This window comes from Hoplias malabaricus, chromosome 2, assembly GCF_029633855.1.
Source record: "Hoplias malabaricus isolate fHopMal1 chromosome 2, fHopMal1.hap1, whole genome shotgun sequence".
Taxonomy (NCBI): Eukaryota; Metazoa; Chordata; class Actinopteri; order Characiformes; family Erythrinidae; genus Hoplias; species Hoplias malabaricus.
The window spans coordinates 82,359,113-82,384,178 of NC_089801.1; the positions used below are offsets into that span (position 1 = coordinate 82,359,113).

A 25,066-nucleotide genomic window follows, 5' to 3' on the forward strand; every position below is an offset into this window, starting at 1 on the left:
AGCTGTTGATACACACTCACCCCTCTTCACCAACAAAGCTCACGTAGAGTTTACTGCGCTGTAAGTCCTTCCTGGAGTAGCACATGATCTGGTTGAAGGCGTCTTCCAGCAGGTGGTCTCTGCGTATTATTAATCTGAGGAGAAACAGAGGCATCTGTGTGAGGACGTGTCCATACACAGGGCAGTTTTTAAAGCAACGTTACGTAAGGTTTGATATTATGGCTCTTGGGCTCCCCCTGCAGCTGCAGGATGTAATTCCCTTTTACAGCACTGTCCTGAAATAAATGGGAACTGAGGCAAGGTGAGGTGGTTTCCTACCCTCCTCCAAAAGTTACATAGTGCAGTTTCTGCAGTGCTGAGCCTGGAGTGGCAAAGGTAGGGTCTCTATTCTCACTATTAAACATCAGTGAAGCATCACTATGATTTTGAAGCTGGACGTTAAGCTCAAATTTCCACCTAGTGTTGCTTTAAAGATGGTTGAAGTCTCAAGGTCTGACACAGACACTTACTTGACCTTCCCCGGTCCCTGTCCGTAGCCCTTCGTCTCCAGCTTGCGATAGAAATTACGGAGTTTGGCCTCAAAGTCCCGCTTGTACGGGGCAGGAGCGCGGGCGTTGGCTCGCTGTGTGCCTGAGAGACAGTCAAAAAAGGGCAAACGTTTGTGTACACTTCATTCTTATCCTCCTCTAGCAGTTACATAGTGTTGTTTCTGCAGTGCTGAGCTGGGAGTAGTGATGGTATAAGCTCAGTCCTCCCAATTACAGCTCGCAAGGTTGTGACTTTAAGGTTAAAAACACCCCCCAGTGCTGCTTTAAATCCTGTAACTTTAACATTTAAGAGTTAAATTCAACGTTTTAGGTTTTTGGAAAGTAAGCAACCCTCAGCTGAGCCACTCCCTCCTCAAACTGACGGTAAATATCAGTAACAGGACGGAAAATCCCCAGAACTAATCTGGGGATTACTTTCACTGGGTAAATCCCAAAGTGTGGTGAAGATTGAGGTCAGAGCTCTGCAGCGGTTTACACCCAGCTTCCTTCAGTTTGGCTCCCGGCACCACACCCACCACCCTCCCCCCAAACACACACACACACACACACACACTCCCCCTCAGACAGAGCTGTGAAAACCAGTGCGTGAGACTGACACCACGCTGGACTCAAAAGTGTGAGGATTATCCCAAATCCTAGGCCTCTGTCTTTGGGGGGAAAGCTCTTAACGGGGCGTGTTTTTGTGCTGTGAAACCGCAGATAAACACTGTATATACAAATAATTCTTGAAAATGCATGTAGCTACATTAAGCGGTATAAAACCTGACTCATGAAGGTGACCTCTGTTCTTACTTTAGCTTTACTGCTGAGGATGTGCGTGTGGGTCCTTTCCAGCAGGGACTGCATACTTTACCATACTCTACACCATGGAGCACACGGCGTAAATGCCAAATAGAGATCCGGACACTCACTGACACTCGTCTTCCTATTGGTTTATTCATCAGCCCCAGTGGTCGTATAAAGCCGAGGGGTCTCCTATTACGTTCTTCCACTGCATGGTCCCTACTCAACTCTCCATTCTCTGTTCTAACCTGGTTCTTAGTCCCTTCTCTCTTGTCTCCAGCCACATTTTATGGTGAGCTGTAGTAGTAGAAAACCAACCAGGGACTAGGTCCCAAAAAGAGTGTAGAGCCGTGCCGAGTCGAGTCGAGTAGGTACCATGCAGTGGAAAAGTGCTGTCTTCGTCCAGCGCGTTCACGACTGCGTTACACGACAACGGAAGTGAAAACAGCTCAAAAGCTTGTGTTTTCATTGTGCTATGACACCTCAGTAGAACCACAAACTTACACACGCTACCTATGCAACTTTTAAAGAGACCATACACACTATTGTAGCTGTTACCGAGGGTAAAATAACAGCAGAGCAGTTTAAAACCAACAACACACTGACAGTCTTAAATATTAGACAGCTGCTCTTCTCACCGGGGGAGTTCTGGGGCGAGGAGACGGGGGACCCTCGAGGAGACTGACAGTAGCTGGGGTGCAGTAAGGCGTGGGGAGGCACGTAGGACATCACCTCCTCTTCAAACAGACTGCGGAGAGATGGGAGAAGGAGGAAAGGAGAGAGAGGGCAATTTTGTACAGAACAGTCCTGAGATCAAGTGTGAGGAGGGAGGAGGTGGTTTCCTACCCTCCTCTAAGAGTTACATAGTGCAGTTTCTGCAGTGCTGAGCCTGGAACATCATCGACAGAGGTCCTATTCTCTCTGTTACAGCTCAGTGGACCACCACAGCTGTAGCTGAAGCTGTGATTTCAAGGTAAAAACATTATCTACTGTTGCTTTAAGTGCTATAGAGATTCATGCTGTGCTCAGAATATCTGCCATATGCTCCACTGCTAGAAGAGTGATGACAGCTCACCTGAGCAGAATGACCAGATCTGCGTCGCTGGACAGTCGGACCAGGCCAGCCGCCCCCTCGTTACGAATAAACTGCACCTTCTCCCTGTGGAGCAGAGCACACACAGGAGTCAGGCTTCAGACGTTTAGTCCAGAAGACTGTAAACACCTGAGTGACTACAAGAGTGAGGCGGTGTAGAGCCTGACTGAGTCCATCTGTCCATTCTTAGAGGCAGCAGTGAGTCACACAGTGTCAGTACTCCACCTGAGTGAGTGATTCCTACTGAACTCCGGCTGCCGCTCCTGGAGGATCTCGTAGATGTTCGGCTGCCGTAAAAACGCCACGATTTTGTCGTTGTAGGCTGCAAAGAGAGCAGAGCCAGATCAGTCTTTAAATGATTACTTCATAGATCAAACAGTCATGTGTCACACCAAAACTTCACCCATTCATTCATCTTCTCTAACGGCTCCATCGTGATCATGGTCACAGACCGTCTGGGGCCCATCCTCAATCCTACCTGGGCAGTGTCACTCAGCCAATCCACCTACCAGCACATGGAAGGAGACCCATGCAGACACAGGGAGAACACACCCACAGTAACTCGAGGAGAGGACGTGAACTGTGAGACGCCACTGCGCTGCTACCGTCAAATATTAGTAAACAACGTTTATAAAAGTGATTATTTATTATTCTGACATGATCTTCCACAGAAGGAGTGTGGTGTGTTCTCCCTGTGTCTGTGTGGGTTTCCTCCGGGTGACTGTCTGTGAGGAGTGTGGTGTGTTCTCCCTGTGTCTGTGTGGGTTTCCTCCGGGTGACTGTCTGTGAGGAGTGTGGTGTGTTCTCCCTGTGTCTGAGTGGGTTTCCTCCGGGTGACTGTCTGTGAGGAGAGTGGTGTGTTCTCCCTGTGTCTGCGTGGGTTTCCTCCAGGTGACTGTCTGTGAGGAGTGTGGTGTGTTCTCCCTGTGTCTGTGTGGGTTTCCTCCGGGTGACTGTCTGTGAGGAGTGTGGTGTGTTCTCTCTGTGTCTGCGTGGGTTTCCTCCGGGTGACTGTCTGTGAGGAGTGTGGTGTGTTCTCTCTGTGTCTGCATGGGTTTCCTCCGGGTGACTGTCTGTGAGGAGTGTGGTGTGTTCTCCCTGTGTCTGCGTGGGTTTCCTCCGGGTGACTGTCTGTGAGGAGTGTGGTGTGTTCTCCCTGTGTCTGCGTGGGTTTCCTCCGGGTGACTGTCTGTGAGGAGTGTGGTGTGTTCTCCCTGTGTCTGCGTGGGTTTCCTCCGGGTGACTGTCTGTGAGGAGTGTGGTGTGTTCTCCCTGTGTCTGCGTGGGTTTCCTCCGGGTGACTGTCTGTGAGGAGTGTGGTGTGTTCTCCCTGTGTCTATGTGGGTTTCCTCTGGGTGACTGTCTGTGAGGAGTGTGGTGTGTTCTCCCTGTGTCTGCGTGGGTTTCCTCCGGTTGCTTCAAAACCAGAATCACACGTTGGTAGGTGGATTGGAGACTCGAAAGTGTCCGTAGGTGTGAGTGTGTGAGTGAATGTGTGAGTGTGTGTCGCCCTGTGAAGGACTGGCACCCCCTCCAGGGTGTGTTCCCACCTTGCGCCCAGTGATTCCGGGTTGGCTGTGGACCTACCGTGACTATGAAAAATATAAGAGTAACAGACAATGAATGATCTTCCGCAAAAGATGCTTTGGCAACCCCTAATGTACCAGTTCATTAACAGTTCTAGTGTAGAATCTGACACACCCAGTCCACTAGGTGTCAGTATAAGGGCTGTTCCACAACATGAGAAAAAGTACGTATGGATATATCGTAAGATGACAGACGTACCGACAGGAACCAGGTCCTGACACTGATTGCGACCAGTTGAGTTGAAGGTGTTGGAGGGACGTGGCAACACAGGAGGTCCTCCATGGCGAGGGTCGTCACCCACCTGCAACGGGAACACACTTTAAACTCACACACAATGTTCCAGTGTAAACCCTTCCTATCAGAGCAGGGCACTTTGTGCTCTCCATGGTGCTGAAATCACTCCCAGAGGCTTCACTTCAATAATACTGTGACTCATGCTGTCACCTGAACTGAGGGGTGCCCAGACATGTTTTAGAGAAGGGAGAGGTGTGAGAGAGGTGTTAGAGAGAGAGAGACAGGGGGCTCTGGGGGCTCACCTCCCCGGCGCTGTGGCTGCGCTGCCGGCTCAGGTGCTGGCGGTGGGCGAGGAGGCTGCTGGGCCTGGCGCTCTGCAGAGGTAAGCGAGGGTCGATGAAGGTGGTGGCTCGGCAGTTGTGGTCCACGAAGAACGGCTGCAGGGGAAATAAAAATCACAGAGAGCAGTCGGGGATAGAAACGAACTCCAACAAGTAACTGAACCATCGCATAAATCTGAGGATTAACCCTTGAAGTCACAGGTCGAGCATAGAACCAAACTCAGTCCACGACGAGGAATGTAAACGTCTTTGGGAAAAGAAAGACTGCCAGGTGTGTCGTCTCTGGAGCCCAAACAGTGCTTTTCTTAGCGTCCTGATCGCTGTGTGTGTGTGTGTGTGAGAAAGATGAATGTAGACAATAATAAAAGGGCATTTTACTCCCCATGTGCTTTGGCTGGGTGCCCGCTACTGTGTGTGTGTGTGTGTTTTTACTGCCTGTGTGTGTGTGCACTTGTATGTGTACACCAAGAATACCGCTTACACACTAACCTTGTGGGGACTTGCCATCATTCTGGTGAACACCAGCTGGTCCCCACAATGTAACTATTACATGTGAAGGTGAAGACATGTTTTTAGTTCGGGTTACGTTAAGTGAAATCACCATACACTGAATGGAAGTCTATGGGATGTCCCCAAAAATCACAGTGAACTGATACACAGAAAAACTACATAAATAAAAAACAAAATGAAAAGTGTTGCTGATTTGCTCTTCATCTTCGGCGGTACCCAGACGGAGGCTGACCTTGCCCGTGTGGTCGTGCTTCATCTCCCAGCCCCGCGGCAGCTCCAGCTGCTTGTTGGCGAAGAGGTTGAGGAAGGTGACGAGGTCGCGGTTGTGCTGGTAGCGCTCGAAGTGGTGCGCGTCCCGCCGGACTTTACTGATCATGTGTTTCAGACACGTGTTGCTTGTAAACATGCGGTAGGCACTCTGAAAGAGGAACAGAGAGGAGGGCGCGGTCAGCGGCGCCGTCTAAAGGCTCGGAAAGACTATACTGTGGAGTGTGTGAACTCGCTGCTTAAACAACAGCTTCCGTTGTTTCAAACCACTCCTACTGCAAAATCGGTGAAGCTCAACAGGCTTGGAGGAGAACACTAAACACCAATACCATGCCTTAACTGGCAGACCACATTAACTAATCACAATCAGCACAATACACAATACACAATGACCGTGTGAATAGATGCTGTGGAGCAGCTGCACATGCTCATTATTAATGTTTTACAAGTTGCACCATTGCGATAAACAATATTATTGTCATTTTACGACTGTTTTAATAATATAAAGGTGATATAATGATTATAGAGTACAGCTACAGAACAGAACAAAGCGAGTTGCTAAAATAGTGGTGTAAACAATCAAACAACAAACAACACTGAGATCAGTAATAATTACTGTATATCGTACGATTAATCAATGCTGCGATTATCGTAACAGCTCTGAATATAGTCAGCTTCGAGGGTATTTACTGTGTCTCCTCTAATGTAAATCTACGGAGGACACTTAAGAAACGTCTGGTTTGTCTTCTTCCGTCTCACAGTGAAGGTCTATCTTTTACAAGCTCCTCCCCCTTCAGGATATGTCATCAGAAGGTGTTTTTTCTCAGTAACCTCCATCCAGAGTCTCCTTCAGCTTTTATAATGATGCTGTAGGAAGAGAGTAGGCACGTGAACCACACATACACTGGTGGCTACGTTTCTTGTTTGGACCACTGTGCCCCTTTAAGGGTGAGACAGACGTTCTGAGAGACAGCGAGACAGACGCAGGGACTCACGGAGTTGGAATGGAGGACGCTGAAGAAGTCCGGGCTGGTGAGGAACTTGGCGCTTGGCGACTGCAGCAGCAGAGAGAGACGAGAGCGAGAGCTCACAGGACCTGCGGAGGGATCCCTGCGGTACTCTGGAAACACACAGATCAGGGTTAGTGTGTGTGTGTGTGTGTGTGTGTGTGGTCCACAGCAGCAGGTTGTGATGTCACAGCACACAGGTGTTTGCTTGGTTCTGATTGGTCCAAATTTTCCATAGGCACTTCACAGGCTCTTAAAGGAGCAGTCAGTGATTTTCTGCAGTGTTCCTTCTTCATGAAATGAATCAGCTGACACCTAGAATCATGTTTCACATATTTAACATATGTTTCTACCATAAAGGGGACCCGTTCCATGGACAACCACTGGTTCAATCAGACATTTCTCTGTGCATGTGTGTGTTTGTGTGTGTGTGTGTGTGTGTGTGTGTGTGTTTGTGTGTGTGTGTGTGTGTGTGTGTGTATTCGTTTTCATATATTCGTGAGGACCAGATGTCCTTGCAGGTGACCTTATAGGAGCTATGTCACATTTTATTGTGTTGTGAGGACATTTTAGTGATCCACAAAACATCTACTGCTTTATTCATTTATATACGTATTTATTAAAACAAAAGCAGTGCTTTAATGTAAAAAAACTAAAAGAAGAAATGAATTGCTTTGGTTTACTGAGGTGTAGGGTGTAACGTTAATCAGCTACAGTAAACATTATTAACGTGGAACATCCTCACAAGCATAGCAAAACAGTTCTGTGTGTGTGAGTGTGTGTGTGTGTGTGTGTGTGTGTGTGCATATACCAGGAATAGTGTGATGTATCAGGTCGGTTTCGTCAGAGGGAATCTCGGCCGCTTGCTCGTCCGTCCTCTCGTTGGTCATCGTCCTCCTGATGCTCTGGTACCTGAACACAGTGGAGAGGGAAGCACAGAGAGGAGGAGTCAAAGACGGACGTGTACCGGAGGAGAGAAAGCGACAGGGGTAAAGGCTAAATGGGGAGGGTTGCTGTGGCGACCGCAGGGTGGCATTTTCAGGAGCGACTTCTGCGTCAAAGAGGACTAAAAATGGCATTTCACTCTTTAAGAAGTGGGGAATGAATGAGGAGTTCTTATCTGCTCTGAGTCACAGTGAGCACTGGTGGTTCCACTGTGTGTGGGTTCTGCAGCACCCCCTGGTGGTAGCTAACACACACCAGCTGTAGATATTACAGAGATATCATTACATAGATATTGCTGATATTTCCAAGCGGGTCAGTGTGTGTGTGTGTGTGTGTGTGTGTGTGTTCTAACCGGCGGTTGAGCTGCTCCATCTGCTGGATGGAGTTGGACCTCTGCAAGACCTGAGGAGCAGGTGGAGCGGTGGGCCGCTGCCATGTGGTGGTCCTGTTCACGTGATCCACGTAAAAGATGCGCCCATGGCTGTCAATACGAGCCTCCCAGTCTACAACACACACACACACATATAATAAGCACTCAGTGACCTACAGTGTCAATACTGCATTCAGGGGAAGTGTTTTGTAGCAGTAGATGTAGCTTATAAAGGAGGGATTAGAGGGATACTGAAACAAAGCTGTTTTGACCATCTGTCATCTCCCCCCCCGTCACAGTAATACCAAGTAAGGTATGTGTCCCAGTCACAGGTCACTAAACTGAAGAGTAAAATATAGCGCAGGACTTTTATTTGATCACATTTTCAAACTGCTGTTAATCAGACGTCACAGGAGAGCTCTAAACGCTTGGAGGAGAACACTAACCACTCATTGTATAATATCAGCTCAAAGCCTGGTCTATAATATGTTGGCTTTGCTCACCACTAGATGGCAGAGTAGACCTCAGTCTCAGTCACTGCATGTTTAAAAAACAGCCCCATAATTTAAAGTTTAAGAAATAAACAGAGACATGGAGCGTAGTTTAACGTGAAATGCTCTGCTCCTAACGGTAACCAGACGTCAGAAGCACTTAATGCCGATCTTTACCTTTGTTGTGGACACGGAGACGTCAGGTTCCTATCAGCACCATTGTAAAACTGCTTATCTGAAACGAGTCACTGAACTGTGCACGGATGGAATACACCTTCACACACAAACACACACTCACTCGGCGGCAGAGGCTCGTCCACTCTCTGGTAGCGGCTGATGTCGTGTCGAACGGCCGGCAGGGAGCGGACAGGCTGATGACCGTTCACCTGAGCGCTCGCTCCTGCACAAACACAAGTCCGCTTTAAATAATACGTCAACATGTTACACTGGATAAACCAACAGAGACACACTGAACAGCACCCCCTTGTGGAGAAGTTTATAAATGTAAGTGTCGCCACCTTGTGGAGAATGTTATGGTAGTCGTGAGTGAGTGAGTGAGTTGAAAGCCTGTTTTCGGTATTAGTCTTCACTCACTCACATTTAGCAGCCTGAAACTTTACCACCAGGGGGCACTATCAACACAAGCTTTGGAGTTTTAAAATTAGTATGGTCTGTAAAAATGACACTAGGTATGCTTGTTGTTTTAACAGACACCACAATAAACACCCACTAATCTAACCTCCTGACTCACAGTGTTCCAGTCCACCTTGTGTTTATTAATAATAATAATAATAATAAATAAGCACCTGACTCTCCATCTGTCTCTGTGCCGACTGAATCCGCTCTCCTTGTTTCCGGAGTTCCAGTCCCTTCTGTCTGTGGACCATCCCCTGAAGCCCGTAAGCTCCGCCTCCTCCTCCATACGTCCCCGCCCACCTCCTCTCCATTAGCTTTCGCGGAGCTGCCGGGCTCCTCCTGAGAGCCACTGGTCTCTGGCTGCTTGGCTCCTCCCACTTCGCTGCCTCCACTAGCTCCACTGCTGCTAGCCGCCGAGGCTTCGGAGGCCGCAGCATCCCCCGCCACGAAGAGCTCCTCACTGGGGCCCTCTTTGGATGAAGCCCCTTCCAGATCCTAGAGGAATCAAAAGAAACGGTTTATTTGTTTGTTCAGTCACTTGTTTGATTATTTAGCTAAGATTAAATAACTTATTCTCATATAAACAAGGATCAGAAACAGCTGTGGTGTTGCACATGGTTAAATGTGAGACACTGACTTGGTCTCTGTCTGTAAACATAGCTATGTTTATGTAGCTCACTCACTCGCTCACATTAATCAGGCTGAAGATTGATTTTCCACCAGGGGGCAGCATTATCTTTCAAATATATTTGCGTTTGGAAACAGAGGTTTGCTTGTCCATGACACTGTATTTGTTACTTTAATAACGTTAGACATATCCACAAACATAGCCCTTTTCCACCACAAAGGAACCCATTTACAAAGCAACATAAATTTAAATTAACATTTACAGCGTTTAGCAGACGCTCTTATCCAGAGTGACTTGGCATCCGTGGGTGAGTCGAGATAAAGAAGTCCCAGAAAGAGCTCAGAGCCTCAAATAAAGTGTTAGGGCACAGTGGAGCTGTTATATTTTCCTCAATGTGGAGTTTCTGGGGCTGTGTTCAGCCCATTTTGGGATCCCCTTTGTTTAAATGATCATCTTTGTGCCTGGCTAACCAAAGACAGAGATCATTACGTCCGCGGCTGATCACCTGAGTTGAAGACGTGGGCTGTTGGGACGCAGGGGGCGACTGCGCAGTCGATCCTGAGCAGACCCCTGCCTCCTGGACCCCTTCAGCTCCTCCATTCTGACTCAGGGAGGGTCCGCTACTTGACGTCGTTGCCTCTTCGTCTCCGAGTCGGGTGCCCTCTCTGTCCTTCTGCTCCGGCTCAGACGTCCCCTGTCCCCCGGCCGCCTGGAGCCCGTTGGTCAGCGGTTCCTGAGAGGCGTGTCCCTCCTCATCTTCGTCCGAGTCGATGTGCAGCATGGCATTGAGCCGAGTGTCCGTGGGAAAGCTGGAGCGCAGTTTCGGTGACGCTGCGCCCAGGGGCCGGTCTCCAGGGCCCTTAGGGGCCTCGATAGAGTCCAGGTAGTCGTTCAGAGAGACCTGCCTCTGGGTGTGGCCTCCAGCCCCCTCGCCCAGGTCAAGGGCTCCGTCTCTCATGATCCGCTCGTCGTCCAGATCCAGCGGACCCTCGTTGGCCCTGAAGGCCTCGCTGTGGAGGGACCCCTCGGAGCCGGTTGGGGACAGGCCTCTGGAGACACGGGAGGTCGGGGGCAGGATGTCCTCGTCGTCTGAGGGGCTGCCGGGGTCCCCGTTCACAGAGGAGGCACCCAGAAGTGAGCCCATAGCATCTGAGTAGAAAAGTGTAGGTGAGTGATTCAGTGGTAAATGTCTGGAGTCATTAAAGGAGCACTCAGTCATATTTCATAAAACATAATTTATTAAAGGAACTAGGTAAGATCCCCACCCCATCCCCCCCTTACAGTTATGGAGAATATATCATTTTTACAGCACTGTTCTAAAATCAAGGGGAGGGAAGAAGGGGTGGTTTCCTACCCACCTCCAAAAGTTACATAGTGCATTTTCTGCAGTGCTGAGCCCAGAGTAGCAACAAAAGAGCCTCTATTCTCCCTATTACAGCTCAATGGAGCCTCACTGTGATTTTAAAGCTGATATTTTAAGGTAAAAATATTACCTATTGTTACTTTAAAGTGTTTTTTTTAAAACATATTTTAACTGAAATGAGCTAATGTCCTTAAATGAACCTTATATGCTCCACAGAGTGGGTCCCTCACACAGGGGAGGCCATGTTATAAAACCTTTGTCCACCAGACCACCATCTACTCACCCTCGTGTCCAGTAGAGGTGATCTCCACCCGGAACTGGAGCTGACCGCTCACATGCTCTGTGGGCAAACGACGGCACAGCGTATAGCTGACGAGCTGATCCCTGGAACACACACACACGCGCGTGTTAATGTAGTGTGTCAGACACAGTATCTGTGCAAACCCCTGTGTGTATGTGAAAGTTTAAGGAGGCAGTCGGTGGTGACTCTGACCCTGAAGCGTGTCTCTCCAGGAGTCTCTGCACTGGGATGGTCAGCTGACCTAAAAAACGCTTAATGATTGGACGACTTTTGGCAAATTTGTCCTTGACCTCGATTTCCAAAACATCTGTCATCAGTGCAACAAACGTGTACTTCTGAAAAAAAAAGAGAGAGAGAGAGAGAGAGAGGGAGAGAGAGAGAGAGAAAGAGAGAGAGAGAGACAATAGAGAGTTACTGAAAAACAGAAGGATAAAGGGAAGCAACAGATATGATGGAGAGAGAGGGGGTTGATAAAAAGTGAGAGAGAGAGAGAAGGGACTGAGAAATAGAGAAACCAAGTGACAGGGAGAGGGAGAGACAGACAGAGAGAGAGAGAGTGAGAGAAGGGATTGAGAAAGGAAATTGAGAAAAAAGAAAAAGAAAGAAAGAGAGTGAGAAAGACACAGAGAGAGAGGACTGAGAAAAGAGAAACCTAGAGGGAGGGGGAGAAAGAGAGAGAGAGAGAGAGAGAGAGAGAGAGAGAGAGAGAGAGAGAGGACTGAGAAAAGAGAAACCGAGAGGGAGGGGGGGGGGAAAGAGAGAGAGAGAGAGAGAGATAGAGAGTGAGAGAGAGAGAAGGGACTGAGAAATAGAGAAACAAAGAGACAGGGAGAAAAAGAGACAGAGAGAGACCGAGAGAGAGAGAGAGTGTGAGAGAGAGAGACAGAGAGAGACTCCACCTCTCCGTGCCACACAGGGTTGGTGGTGTTGGAGATGATGGAGGCCCGTCTCTCCTGGCCGTGGTGGGTGAAGGCTGGGAAGCCGCTCCTCTTTCCCGGCTGGATGCTCATCTTCAGGTAAGGGTCGGGGTTAAAGAACATCCCCTTCTTCAGCCCCTGAGCTCGGATATCTGCAACACAGGGCACCTTTAAGATCTGCACTAATTCTGTCTACATGCGTTTATCTCCGTGAACAAGATCTGAAGTAAAACCAGCCTTTATTCAAAAGCAGGATACGGCTGACATTTCACTGCAGACTGACACTTTCTTTCCACAAGGTGGCAGTGAAGCTGTGCGTGTGAAAGGCACAGAGTCCTGTTTATAATTCACTGACTATCACAATAGCCATTAAATAACCTCCTCCCATTCTTTCGGGTTCTAGGAAATCAGGATAGTACTGTGTCCAAAATAAACACCACATACCGGACAGTGTGAAGCTGACCAGTTTTCGACAGTGCTCTGTCACAGACTGACCCTCCACTTGTCCTTCAGCTCCAGCCTAGAACAGAAAGAGAGGGATTCACACACTGACACTGTTGGGAGTCTTGCCCAGGGACTTTAACAGGTGTAATGTGGTGTTCCTGCCCGAGCTGGGATTTAAACCCTCATCTGAGGTGTTGCAATATACATTGCATTGCAATATAAAACATATTATGTATTTACATACAGACACAGATGAGCTGCACTCTTATTGGCTCTTATCTCAGCAGCAACGACACTCCTTATAACTTCAGCATGAGTGGGAGGAGCTAAGGCTCTCTAAGTCGTTTATATGCATCACTTATTGTGACATCATAATAGCTACATACTCTAAGTTGTTACTGATTTAGACGGACGCTGAAGGGAACTAGGGAAAAAGTAAAAGTAAAAGTGACCCGAGCTGGAACCGGCCCTCAGTCGCTAAACTGCAGTGTCCTGGTGGACTGTGACAGACCACGGTCCCGTCCAGACTTCAGCAGTGCCCCAGCTGCCGGATTAAACACTGGAAACGCTGGTATCAAATTAATTTTGTGGCCACTGGAGGACCTGCTGCTATTGAGACGGATGAGGAGAGGGAGGCTCGGAGGATGAGGTTGGATAATGCCGCCTAATGGACCTCCATTATTTAACTCCGCTCTGATTCACTCCCACTTTAATGCGGCGAAGAAGCTGATTAATAAAAATCATCGGCTTTCTACTGAGAGGACGCTCGACTCGACTATTTTAAGAACCTAATGACTTCATTTAAAGGAGCAATCAGCGGTTTCCAGGAACAGATAAGGTCCAAGATCCACTTCCAATACAAACAGTCATCACAGCTCCATTAAAGGTGCAATCAGGCCATTTAGCACCAAACGTAAGGGACTGTTTGGTATACAGTTTCTACAAAGTGTAGCTCATAAGATAAAACGGGTGTCAGAAAGGGTCTTCCAAGCGGTGGCTACCGTATTTTAAAGTCATTTAGAGATATTTCAGCGTCTGAAATCTGACACAACGTGGACAGTAGGTGTCAGTTTACCAGCTGTTTTGTAAATTGAAAGCAAATATTCATGAGCTAAAATGATGGACTGCTACTTTAATGACCCTGTCCTCTCAAAGATGTGGGGGCAAAAAAAAAAACAAAAAAACATTGAGGTCACAAATTATCAACATAAAATATTAAAGGCTAAGCAGCAGCTCTATGAAAGTGTCAAACAAATAAATACAGTGGAGTCTGAGTTCCTAACTTGTGTTTATTGATAGTCAGAAAACATGTTATTTCTTACTAATTCAAGGAATAAGGTTTAAAAGACAGTTGGTCCGGTGTTGGGAAACTCTAATAGGCGTCTTGCCTGTGACGTAGATGGTGGACAACAACTCTAGAAGCTGCACTTAATTTAATGCTAAATGACGAAAAGGTGTGTTGTTTTTGGCTGCAATCATTCAATGTACAGTGGGACATCTGTGCACAAATGGCCCAAAGATCCCAAAATATCCAGAAAATGGACTACATTTGTCCACTTTAAACGGGCACTTTGGAAAGGACCATCCGCTCACTCCGTTATCTGTAGCTCATTTCACTGGCGCTTTTCCAACAATATGGGCATGTAAGGACACCAACGAAAGGTGTTCAAGAGCCTCTGTAACATGGAGGTAAACAGGGTAAGGACACTCACTTCGCCTGTTTTAGTTGGTGTTAGTTAACGTTAGCTTGACTCGCTAAACTCGGTGCTCAGATTATACTCGGCTACGTAGCTGCATTACGGAGGTTTATAGTGTCGGATGAATTCGAGTTCTACTTCGATCACATTTACAAGAATAACGGTACCTCTACATTTGAGTTTAGCTTATTGCTAGGCTATTGTCATGAATAATGTTGGTTATTTAGCTAGATACTGTCATAACAGTCAGTCATAACGGTGTTTTACCGCGGCGTTGTTCAGCTGTTGTCCACCAGTGACGTCACGGTTGCGTTCAAGAATTTCCGTAGCGAGCTCGGGTTTTTCCATCAATTTAATAAAATTGTCAGTTTTAAAGCAAATTAAGCTGCTATTTTCATTTTAATTCATACTTATATCTGTCAGTAACTACAATAATGTGGAATATTCACGGAGGTCCATTAAGTGCTGCTTAGCCTTTAATGCTGCTGTGCTATGAATGCGATGTTCAGTTGCTTAGGTACAGTTTATATAGTGAACATTAATGGGACGCTCTAGAGCAACTGCACATGAGCCTAAGCTCGCCCTACTCAATGCCACCGCTCAGCCTAAGGTGTACTGGGCTGAGACGGAGCTGCAGAGATTTACAACACCACTTTTAGTCCTCAGTGAGGCTGCCATCAAATCCTCACAGCAGTGTTCCAATATTCTAGAGGCTTTATCTGAAGTGTAGAAGTTGTATTTGCAGCAAAACTGGGACGAACACCTAATGAACACCCTACGCTTCTCTGAAGAAATGTGGAAATGTGGTGTTTCAGCTGCTTGTGTTTGGTGTCGTTGTGGAAAAAGCCGGTGAACTCTGCTCTAGTTCGGAGAGGGTCCCTTTAAAGTGAACTTCAAAGAATATCAAAGCGTGCCTTTTAGAGCCGCTACATTCCCAGAATGCTTGGGAATATGATACTCTCAGAGGAGAGCGAGAGAGACAAAGCATGCACACTCTCGCTCTGAGAGATACACAGATACACACTGACACTGTGTTTTACTAGTGAACCTTAACCTGTAGCTGCACTTAAAGATGCACTGTGTACTGAGACTATAGCTCCTACACGTGTTCCAAATACACACCACGTGGCCTATGTACTATACCTAGAACACACAGGGTATTAAAGGTAAATGATTCTGACAGCGAACCAAAAGCGCTGCATCATTCAAAAGCGCGCATCTTTTAAGGTGGAATGGTTTGTTGGAGGGGAAAAAAACGACTGTTTGTATGTGATGTCTTCACCTTTCATTGTAATCATTACATTGTGGGGACCAGCTGGTTGTCCCACATTGTGAGTGTGTAAAGAGGTTTGGTCCCCACATTGTAACATATAACTGGTATACACACACACACACTTACTAGGACTCCGGGGTTTTTGATAGTGATGCAGGGGGTCATAGCTCTCAGCGCTCCGCTCACGCCGTGATAATATTTGAAGCAGATTTTGGTCTCAGCTGCACACAAACAAACAGAAAACACACACACACACACACACACACAAAGAACAGTGTGTAAATGTAAATAAACTACATTCTTACATACAGCTGCATCAGCTAGACACACACAGAGAGAACAAAGAAAGAAAAAGAGCGATGAAGAGATAGGCTCACGCTCCATGAAGTATGGTCCAGCCTCCAGCCTCCACACTATCTGACCCCTCTGGGTTCCATTAACTCCACGGTTCTTTGAGTCCCAAACGTTGGCTGGACACGTCTCATCTGTGAAAATGAAACAGTGTGAGGAAAAAAGTTTTAAAAACCTCCCTCAGCAGCTCATGGATTTTTTTTTTTTACAGTGGACCCCTTCTCAGGGGAGAATCTGTGCTGTGGCTTTTGTCAGTTTGCTGCTCATTGATTTTTGTAGAGGCGCAACTCGTGCTGGAGATGCTGAGGACATGTCTCCGCCACTTTCTGAAAGGGCGCTGCAGTTAGGACAGAGGGTTAGAGTGAAGTGTTAGGGCGACATGACCCTTCAAATGAAGATTTGTCAAGGGCAGATTTCAAACGGCCTTGTGAACGACCAATTAAAACTACAATAAACATTGTATTATCTCAGTTTAATGTAGTTTTAATGTTTTATGACACTACTTCAGAACAAACAGAAAACATCACGTATTATCATCAAGTATTAGTTGATGCCTTGGCTTGGTTAGCTGTATATATATCCAAAAAGAAATCCACATTAAATTGTGACAGTTACATTTAAGGTGGAACTAGATGTTTTAAAGAAATATCTGCTGAAAAAACAATCACAGAAGAGTGAGGAGAGGGTGATATTATATGATTCTTGAACTCTTCTGAAGGCCAATGATGCCCTAAATCTAACTCCAGTCCAGCAGCTCCTCTGATATCACTGCAGACTGGCAGAGCTGCTGATGGCATATCAGGGTCTTGAAGGGGTGTCCCATTTCATAGGGGAACATTTTAAGTACTACACCCTGTAACTCAGCTCCAAGGGGCAAGAGAACCCTAGAAAACAAGGGGTAGGGGTAATAAAAGTAAGAAATGGAATTGGGCCGATATGTTTAAGCAGTGAACCACATTAACTGTGTTAATATCACTGCAACACGCAACTGTTAAACGTTATTCCATGATTAAAACAATGTCTAATAACTACAATGATGGAGGTATTAATTTAAACTAATTCAAACGTGGAATTTAAAATTTAAGGTGATGTTTCTGTTCTCTGTGTCTTTTTAATAACAGTCGGATTTCAGAATCATAACTCTTAATAATTATATCGCATGCTTTCTGGATTTTCCACTGCATGTTGAAAAACAGAATAGGGGATTATATCTGTGGCTTTTACAATGATTAAAAACATGGCAACGTGAATCTGTCTCTGAACTCTCCCAGGTGAGATCAGTTATGTGAAAGTGTCTTGATTTAAAATGTTCCCTAAAATAAAGCCCTGCCAGATTAGGGCTGATTAGGAATCACCTTCTTTGTGTTTACGTGCTTCTGAAGCGCCGTGTGCAGCATCCTTCTGATCTAACATGCCCCCAGCTGACTCCCATCTGTTTGGCAGTGTACCCAGACCCTACCCTACCCTCGCTGAGCCAAAAGCAAAACAGCATACAACGGTACAACACTTACACTCACTTATGTCTGCACCCACAGCCATTTTAACTTTGCTTTTGTTAGTTTGCTGCTCATTGATTTATCCATAGTTCCCTTTGAAGCACTGTCCAGTTTAGTCTCAATTACTAATGGTGCCACATCTGTGGGGTGTCTTGCTTTTAAATAATGCACAAATTTTATAATTAATACACTGTACAGGTGTACATATGTTTTAAAGTGTTTTTGTTTAACGTAAAATTGTGATTGAAAATGTAAACAATCTACAGCTCTTTTGTCACTGTATTGTAACTGTTGTTTACTATTAAAAATGGCAATTGTCATTTTATTCATGTAAAATATAACCTAAAATGCAAGTATTAAAAACAACATTCATGATTTTGATCAAAGAAGAGATCTCCAGTCTGTTTGTGCCCTCAAAACTGGTCTAATGTGTTTACAAAGCACTAGTGTCTCTCTCCAGTATGCTAGGCTTTCTCCCATCGAAGGGACCTTCAAATGTTGAAAAGCATGAATCAATATGAGGATGTTGCTCTATTCTTGCTCCATACATGGGTAATATTGCCTTATATTTGCTGTTTCACATCACTTAAGGTGGGACTGACTCTAAATTCAGGAGAGCGCTAACTGCATGAAAGTAAACACAGAGGGAAAATGCCACAAAACTAAACAGCTTGAGCTACACATGGAGTTTCTGTGGGAATTTAAACAGTGAAGTTACACTTCAGCCACATTTACCCTCAAACATACAGATCTAACTTAAAAGACGCTGAGCTTCTAAATGTAAACAAACCAGAGAGACCTGCCCTTCCCCACAATCTTAGATGTTGCTAATTTCCTGTTCATTAACATTGAAATCCCCATCTTTAAATCATCTAAACCAAAATTCACACATACTTTTCGATACAAAATTATCCCCAAGAACACAATACAGTAATCCCTTGCTACTTTGCGGTTCATCTTTCGCGGTTTCGCTACTTCGCGGATTTTTTCAAGGGGGGCTTATGGCCGCTATATCGCGGATGTTGAGGGAAAATCTAGGAAAAACCTGAAAGATGTGTAAATTAAAAGTATTTTTTTAATTATTATTTGCATGTATTAGACTGGGCCTGTAGGGGACAAAATATATCATTTACAAGTATTTCTTACGTACAGTACGTGTATTGTTCATGTCCACATCCGAATGAAATTTACTGACGCTAAATCACAGCTTAGGAATGACTCTATTAAAGAAACTGGTAGGATATCACATGTAGTTCCAGCTGAAGAACATTATAGAACGACTGTTTAATGCATATGGTGTGTTGTTAACAGCAACAGGGAGGGGTTTAAAAGTCCAAATACTCGTTAAATACATAAAAATCAGAGACTGTAGCTAATCTACAGACTTTAGGAAAAATGAACCCAATAAATGTAATGAATATCATGTGACCGCGAGCTTATTAACTCTGTATTTAGGTAAAAATGCAGATAGTGAGAATTCATTAGGTGGTCTTGACTCCTAGTTTGGGACCCTCCCCACAGCTATAAAAATGCTCTCCACTACACGACCCTCCACTCCTGGCTTTTTAAAAACAGTTTATTGATAAGCGATAGACAGACAGCAGACAAATCGACTCAAAATGTCCAGATCAATACAGCTGCAAACAGAGCAGGGACCCAGTGACCCACTGTTCCATTTGTGAACGCATATACAGGCTCTCTCTTACACACACACACAAATCCATTAAGCAGAACCTAAGCTGGAGGTGAAAGTGCACACACAAACATACACATGAATGCAGCAGCTTGTGAATGCTTCCTCTATAAATTAAACTTAGCAGGAAACAGCAAATCAATGACTGATCTCCAAGTGTTAAGCCAACCTTTATTAGTAAATTTAACACGCTTGGAGGAGAGCACTAACTCCCAATTGTGTTCTATCAGCTAAAGAGTCAACCACAGTAACTACAAACTCCACAAACTGCTCCTCGATGCTATGACAGACACTGGAATGGAGAGGACAAGCACAATCATTCTAGGAGACACATGTCCACCATCTCTTTTCATGTTTCCTCCTTTTCACTGCTATGAATATAACATCAGTGGATAGCAGCACATCAGCTGGCAGACTCCCTCTCTGGCTGGCACTGTGCTGTGTGATGAAGGGACCACCCAACTGTCTGTTACTGCTATCAACGGTGATGGCAGGAGCATCAGGTGGCAATTTTCCACTGCAAGGTACCCACTCGACTCGGGTCTACTCGCATTTTGGCCCATGGTCCCTGGTTGCTTTTCCATTCACACAGCTCCCCCACCTCAAATGTGTCCAATGTCATCACAAAGCCTCATGTGTAAGTGGAACAGCAGGCTATGGAAACTACTACTTTACTCATGGTGTATCGGCGTGTTGTTGTTGTTTGGGACTGAACACAGCTCCGTCATCAGTTCAGACAGATCAGTAGAGTTTGTTCCTTCCTTGTTGCAGCTACCAGCTCTCGCTGGATTCTTTCGTCGGCCACCGATCCAAGGAGCGTTTGAACCTCTTCAAAAGGCCACGGCGTAATTTTACGAGCTGCCGTCGTGAGTCGGATAAAAACAAACGTGATCTCTGCTGCAGCTAGAGATTTTACAGATGGAGAGTTGGTGCTGGTCATCTGCGTTGTGTGGCGTAGAGTGACGACTCTCTCTGGACAATCAGCGCTCTGCAAGGTTTACACGCCACGGTTTAGTCCCTACTCGACTCGCTCTGAACCACGAGAGAACAGCCACTAAACAAGAACCCGCTTTCAGAACCAATTTACTAATGGTAAAGTAGATTAGCAGAGTAGAGTAGGTACCATAAGTGCCTCCAAATAAGCAGTAACCTGCTGGAAAACGTAGATAAACCCCTTCTGTTATTCTCCAGGTCTGGCAGCCAGGATTTGCATTTGTCAGAGCGAATGTTGGAGAGAATCCAAGCAGGAAACCTGCAGTAGATTAAGACTTCGTAGAGAGAAACGTCTGTCTACTTGAATATATCAGACTATCCAATAAAGTCTACATATGCTCTATTCTTCTGTAGAAGAGCTAGTGACAGGCCGCTAATGGACTCTGGATTGATTCAGTTGGCTATGAGTCTATAAAACCTGCTCAGTTCGTAGCTCTCAGTGTTTATTTGTATACACTGCCTTGATAAACACTTACAGAAGTTACACAGGAACCTCTGAGATCAACTGGAACAGAGTTAGTGATCCAGAACTAATCGTCCAGTATCAGAACCTGACCTTCACTAACATTTTTGAGGCTGAATGCCATCAAATCTTGACAGAAACGTCCCAGGATCTAATGTAGTGCATTAGCAGAAGCTGTTACTGCAGATAAGAGAAGTAAATTCCGACTTTAAAGCTGATTTCACAGTTTAAATTCTGAGAATATTTCCTCACCGTCTGCTGCTCTCTGGTCTGTTTGGGTTCTGGAAAAAAATCAGGTGTCAGTACACAGCCCTAGCTCAGTAGACAGGGAAAAGTCTAAAAGTCTTGGTCTGGCTCAGGAGCCACAGCTGAGAAACAGAGTCTGGAGAGGTTTAGATGGCAGAGAGACCTCTGAATGCTGAAAAGCATAAAAAGGCAGACTGACAGAAAGTAACAGCTCGAGTTACAAATGAGTCTCTATGTTGCCTTTAAGAGCCTTCTTTCCGAAGAAATGTTGGCCAAGAAAGTGTCCACAAACCCTTAGCGATGTGTATTTATATATTTCACTATTAACTAACATCTCATCAACAAGGCATCGGACAACGCTGCATATTTATGCACTTGGTAGAGCCCTAAAAGGCTGGACAATTAGCGGTGGATTTAAAAAATTATCCTGAGGTGACAAATGATTGGTGGAGGTCAGTGCAAACTGAAAGCCAAGCTTGTAAAGTGTAAGTGTAGAGCTCTATCGTTGTCCCAGTCGGCGGTGGTGCAGGGATTAGCCTTGTCTCGTGTGATCTATGGCCTATGGTTTCAGGGTCCATCACTGGGTTGACTGTGGGCTTCTGTTGCGGTTTGTCCTTAACAAGCCACAATTCACCTCCTCTGTCACATGACCGAGGCAAAAATCAATCACGGCCAGGATGAGCGCAGCGACAGCGGACTCCATTTCTCCCAGTCCATGGCATCACGGGTAAGCCAGTCAGAAAAGACACCTGTGTTCTGCTGCTTTAAAGCAACATTAGGTAATATTTTTATCGCAATATTCCAGCCACAAAATAACTGTGATGCTCCACTGAGCTGTAATAGAGAGAACAGAGCCTCTGTCATTGCTACTCCAGGATCATCACTGTAGAAACTGTACTGTGTAGCTTTTAAAGAAGGGTAGGATATTGTCCCAGTAATCTTTATCTTTTATAATCTAGTTTAAAGCCTTCTCATAAGAACAGAAGCAAACTAGAAGGTAAACTAGTCCAAGAGAAGTATGCCTTAGGGCACCTTAAATAAACTGGGCATTTCCTGTGTTAATGTTTTGTTAATTAAAAATATGACAAATATTTGTTGGATTCTGATTGAAAAACAAATTTGTAAATGAAGATAAAAGTATCAATTATTTCACAATTTTGAATTTTAGCGTGTTTTAATTGTAATACATTTTAAGGTATTGTTTATTTAGTGATGCCTAATACCTAAATACATAATAAAATACAAGCAGAAAACCTTTAAAAACACATCAATTCATTAACTGAATTGATTAAAACGACTAAAACATTTTAAAAAACTAGACTAAAATGAACAATAATTAAAATGACTGAAATGCAACAAATAATTGACAAAAAATGACTGACAGTTATCACAGGGCACTGCTATCAGTTCATTGCAATCCGTTTTAAATTTAGTTTTAAAATATTAATATTGACAAAGCCAGGATGTTACTGTCTGACAATGATGTCATGTTTCTTGTTTGTTGGCAGTTTTTCTTGTGGCCTTTATATTGTTTATATCAATATTAGAATCATATTTTTATTGACAAAAATGTAAGAAATATATCGTGATATAAATTTTTCGCCATATTGTCCGGCCCTAAATCAATCCCAGTGTTCCCAAATTGATTCTCTGGTAACCGAACATCCTCCTGGACCTCAGGATGTTCAGTTACTGAGACCACAAGCCTGTAGACATAAAAAGTGAACACCCACCAATCAATTTCACTCCACCCCACAGTAAAACCTGAGAAATCAGCCTCTGGACATTCCCTAAAGGGCAATCGGAGCTCCAGAGTGACTGTAAACGTAGCCCTGGAGGATTTAGGAGGGGATCGATGTCTGGCACTGTATGTGAGAGAGAGCCCTCTCCCTGGTTGAGGCCACGCAGGACTTTCCCTGACTGGATCAATAGCTCTATGGAGCTGGTTGCAGTTGCAAGAGGGATAGACTTTCACTATCCATCGTGGCCAGACGACCCTGGAGCGCTGCTCTGATAATAACGGATTAATCGCTGCTGCCACTGCCACGCAAGGCTGACTGCAGGGTGATTAAAGGGACGGTTTGTCCAATGAATCTACACATATCTGAATCATAAAACAAAGGCCTGTTGACCCTGCCATGGGGGAATTGGGTGTTCAAGCCGCAACGGTGCCACTGTCTGGAACTGTACCTGTCAACTCACTAACACAGTCGGACAGTTAGGGTCCCCCACAAGGGTTTAGGTTCAATTAAAGTGTGCCACATGTGAGAAAAGCCTTCTGCTTTGGCTGAGTGAACTTGTCCAGGGTTGTGTGTGAGTGACCTGAGTGAGATATAACACTGTGTAAATGTTGCTGCGTTCAGAGTCATCCTGCTGAGCTTGTGAACAGCGGAGAAACCTGACCAGTGCATATGGCATCATGGCAAACACAGCCCCAGAAACACACACAAACAGAGCGTTTTCATTTATATGGAACGCTGTCCAGCTCCTGGGCACTTTTCTGGATCGCAAACCAGTTAATGTCGGTGGAAACGCACCAAACTGATGCTCTGTGACGGACGTGTTCTCTGCTAAGACTGTGCACCCAATGACTCCCGGTAGGTTCACCATGACCCTGATCAGAATGAAGCAGTTACAGAAAGTGAATTAATGAATGTATATGAAGAATAAATGTCACTGTATCTTTATATTTATTGAGTTAATTGGAATCTTCTCATGCAAAAAAACTGGAGCCTGCTCCTGTAAGTTAGTGTGAATGTTCCTTTTCCGGCTTGGTTAGCATTCACAACCCTGATCTGTAACAGTTTGGTGTGTTTCCACCAACATAAATTGGCTTCTGGACAAGAAAAGTTTGTTCCCAAAGAAAAGATGGTTTTTCAGCATGAACCATACTATTGTATGTGGAAGAGTTGAGGGAAAGAAGCTCCAGAAAGGGCTCAGAGCCTCAAATAAAGTGTTATGGTGCAGTGGAACTTAATGGGTCATTTACAGAATATTATATAAAAAAATAAAATGAAATAAAACAGAAAAGTGCTCTGTCTGGGTGTGTTTTCTGGGGTGAGTTGGCTACTTTTCTCCACTGTTCAGAAGCTCCTCACGTTAGCTGAGAACATGCCAACATTTCCACACTTGTATCCTGTCTCACTCTGATCTGAATCTGCTGTAAACACTGGATAAACAATGACTCTGTCCTGACTTTTTCTGTGAGCTGAATTCAGCGCCCCCTGCTGGTGACGTATCCTTAGTTCCCATCTAAACAGGTGGAAACGTGGAGGGGCTGGTTCGCTGAAAAGAACCACGGTTCCAAGAATCCTGGCTAAGCTTGTTGCCGCATTGCTTGTGCTGCACCACCGAAGACTGCTCTGCTGAACCATGCAGCCTCTCATTCAAATTGAATGACCTCCAGCTGACTCAATGTTTTCCTGCTATGTGTGCACACAGGGTAAGAATTAAACACACCCTCACAGACGAAGACAGAGACTGCTTATAAACATCAAATACATAACTCCCCAACAATGTCAGTGACAACACCCATCACAACAATGTCCTTATAAAGTACGTCCGCTAAATTCCTGGGGGCTATTCTCGGGGGGTGCATTAATGTTGGTGAAGGCTTCCTGTTTTGATAGGGCTGGTGTTGTTTATGGTACACTGTGTGTTCTGGGACAAGGTCCAGCCCTGCACTGAACTCTGGGATTGTCTGAAACATCACTAGAGCGCTAAGTAATTAGACATAACCTTGAGTGTGAGTAAAGGACTGAGAGAGAGCAATAAAAGTCAGTCAGAGACACGATGTCGGAACGCCACTACATCACTGACTCAGCACTTTTCTCCAAATATCCACTTACTCTTTCTCATTCTCTCTCTCCCTAGCGTTCCCATTTTCAGCTCAGTGGAGTGTCAAAACAGAGGATAATCTGTTCTGTGTCATCCTTCTGTCCACTGCCCCACTGTACCCTGCCGGGGCTCTGTGGGACACCTTCCCTGGTCGGTTCTGTTCTGTGCAAAAGAAGAACCTGTTCCTTTTCATCCACTCAAATCGGATCAGGATTTAGCAAAAAAAAAATCATATATTTAAGGGGAACATCTGGAAACAAACCTTGCTCTTCACACTCACTCACAACACATCTACTACTTTTTTAAGATAAAAACTATCCATTGATTTTGACTGTATTTTTGTTTTTTTGTGTTGTAGAAGTTATATATTATACTATACAAGCACCATATTATTGAGAATATAAACCCATTTCACATAAACTAATGCAGAGTACTGTACCAACACATTGTTTTGGACTGTGGTAAGAAATCAGAGCTCCTGGAGGAAACCCATGCAGACACACAGAGAACAACTTAGATGGGGATTGAACCTACAACCCCAGGAACCTGAAG

General features: G+C 45.2%; 1 protein-coding gene across 1 annotated transcript in view; it reads right to left on the minus strand.

Moving 5' to 3' along the window:
• hecw2b (HECT, C2 and WW domain containing E3 ubiquitin protein ligase 2b) overlaps nt 1-25,066 on the minus strand; it is a 35,013-nt gene that overhangs the window by 9,413 nt on the left and 534 nt on the right. Inside the window, exons 2-21 of the mRNA XM_066661773.1 lie at nt 15,813-15,920; nt 15,562-15,656; nt 12,466-12,541; nt 12,004-12,173; nt 11,297-11,439; nt 11,087-11,187; nt 9,946-10,589; nt 8,983-9,307; nt 8,475-8,576; nt 7,668-7,818; nt 7,182-7,282; nt 6,359-6,483; nt 5,329-5,514; nt 4,548-4,682; nt 4,210-4,312; nt 2,650-2,746; nt 2,407-2,490; nt 1,970-2,079; nt 510-630; nt 21-134 (exon numbers count right to left, since the gene is read on the minus strand). Coding sequence (XP_066517870.1) covers nt 21-134; nt 510-630; nt 1,970-2,079; nt 2,407-2,490; nt 2,650-2,746; nt 4,210-4,312; nt 4,548-4,682; nt 5,329-5,514; nt 6,359-6,483; nt 7,182-7,282; nt 7,668-7,818; nt 8,475-8,576; nt 8,983-9,307; nt 9,946-10,589; nt 11,087-11,187; nt 11,297-11,439; nt 12,004-12,173; nt 12,466-12,541; nt 15,562-15,656; nt 15,813-15,920 — 3,091 coding nt within the window. The remainder of the gene's footprint in view (nt 1-20; nt 135-509; nt 631-1,969; nt 2,080-2,406; nt 2,491-2,649; nt 2,747-4,209; nt 4,313-4,547; nt 4,683-5,328; nt 5,515-6,358; nt 6,484-7,181; nt 7,283-7,667; nt 7,819-8,474; nt 8,577-8,982; nt 9,308-9,945; nt 10,590-11,086; nt 11,188-11,296; nt 11,440-12,003; nt 12,174-12,465; nt 12,542-15,561; nt 15,657-15,812; nt 15,921-25,066) is intronic.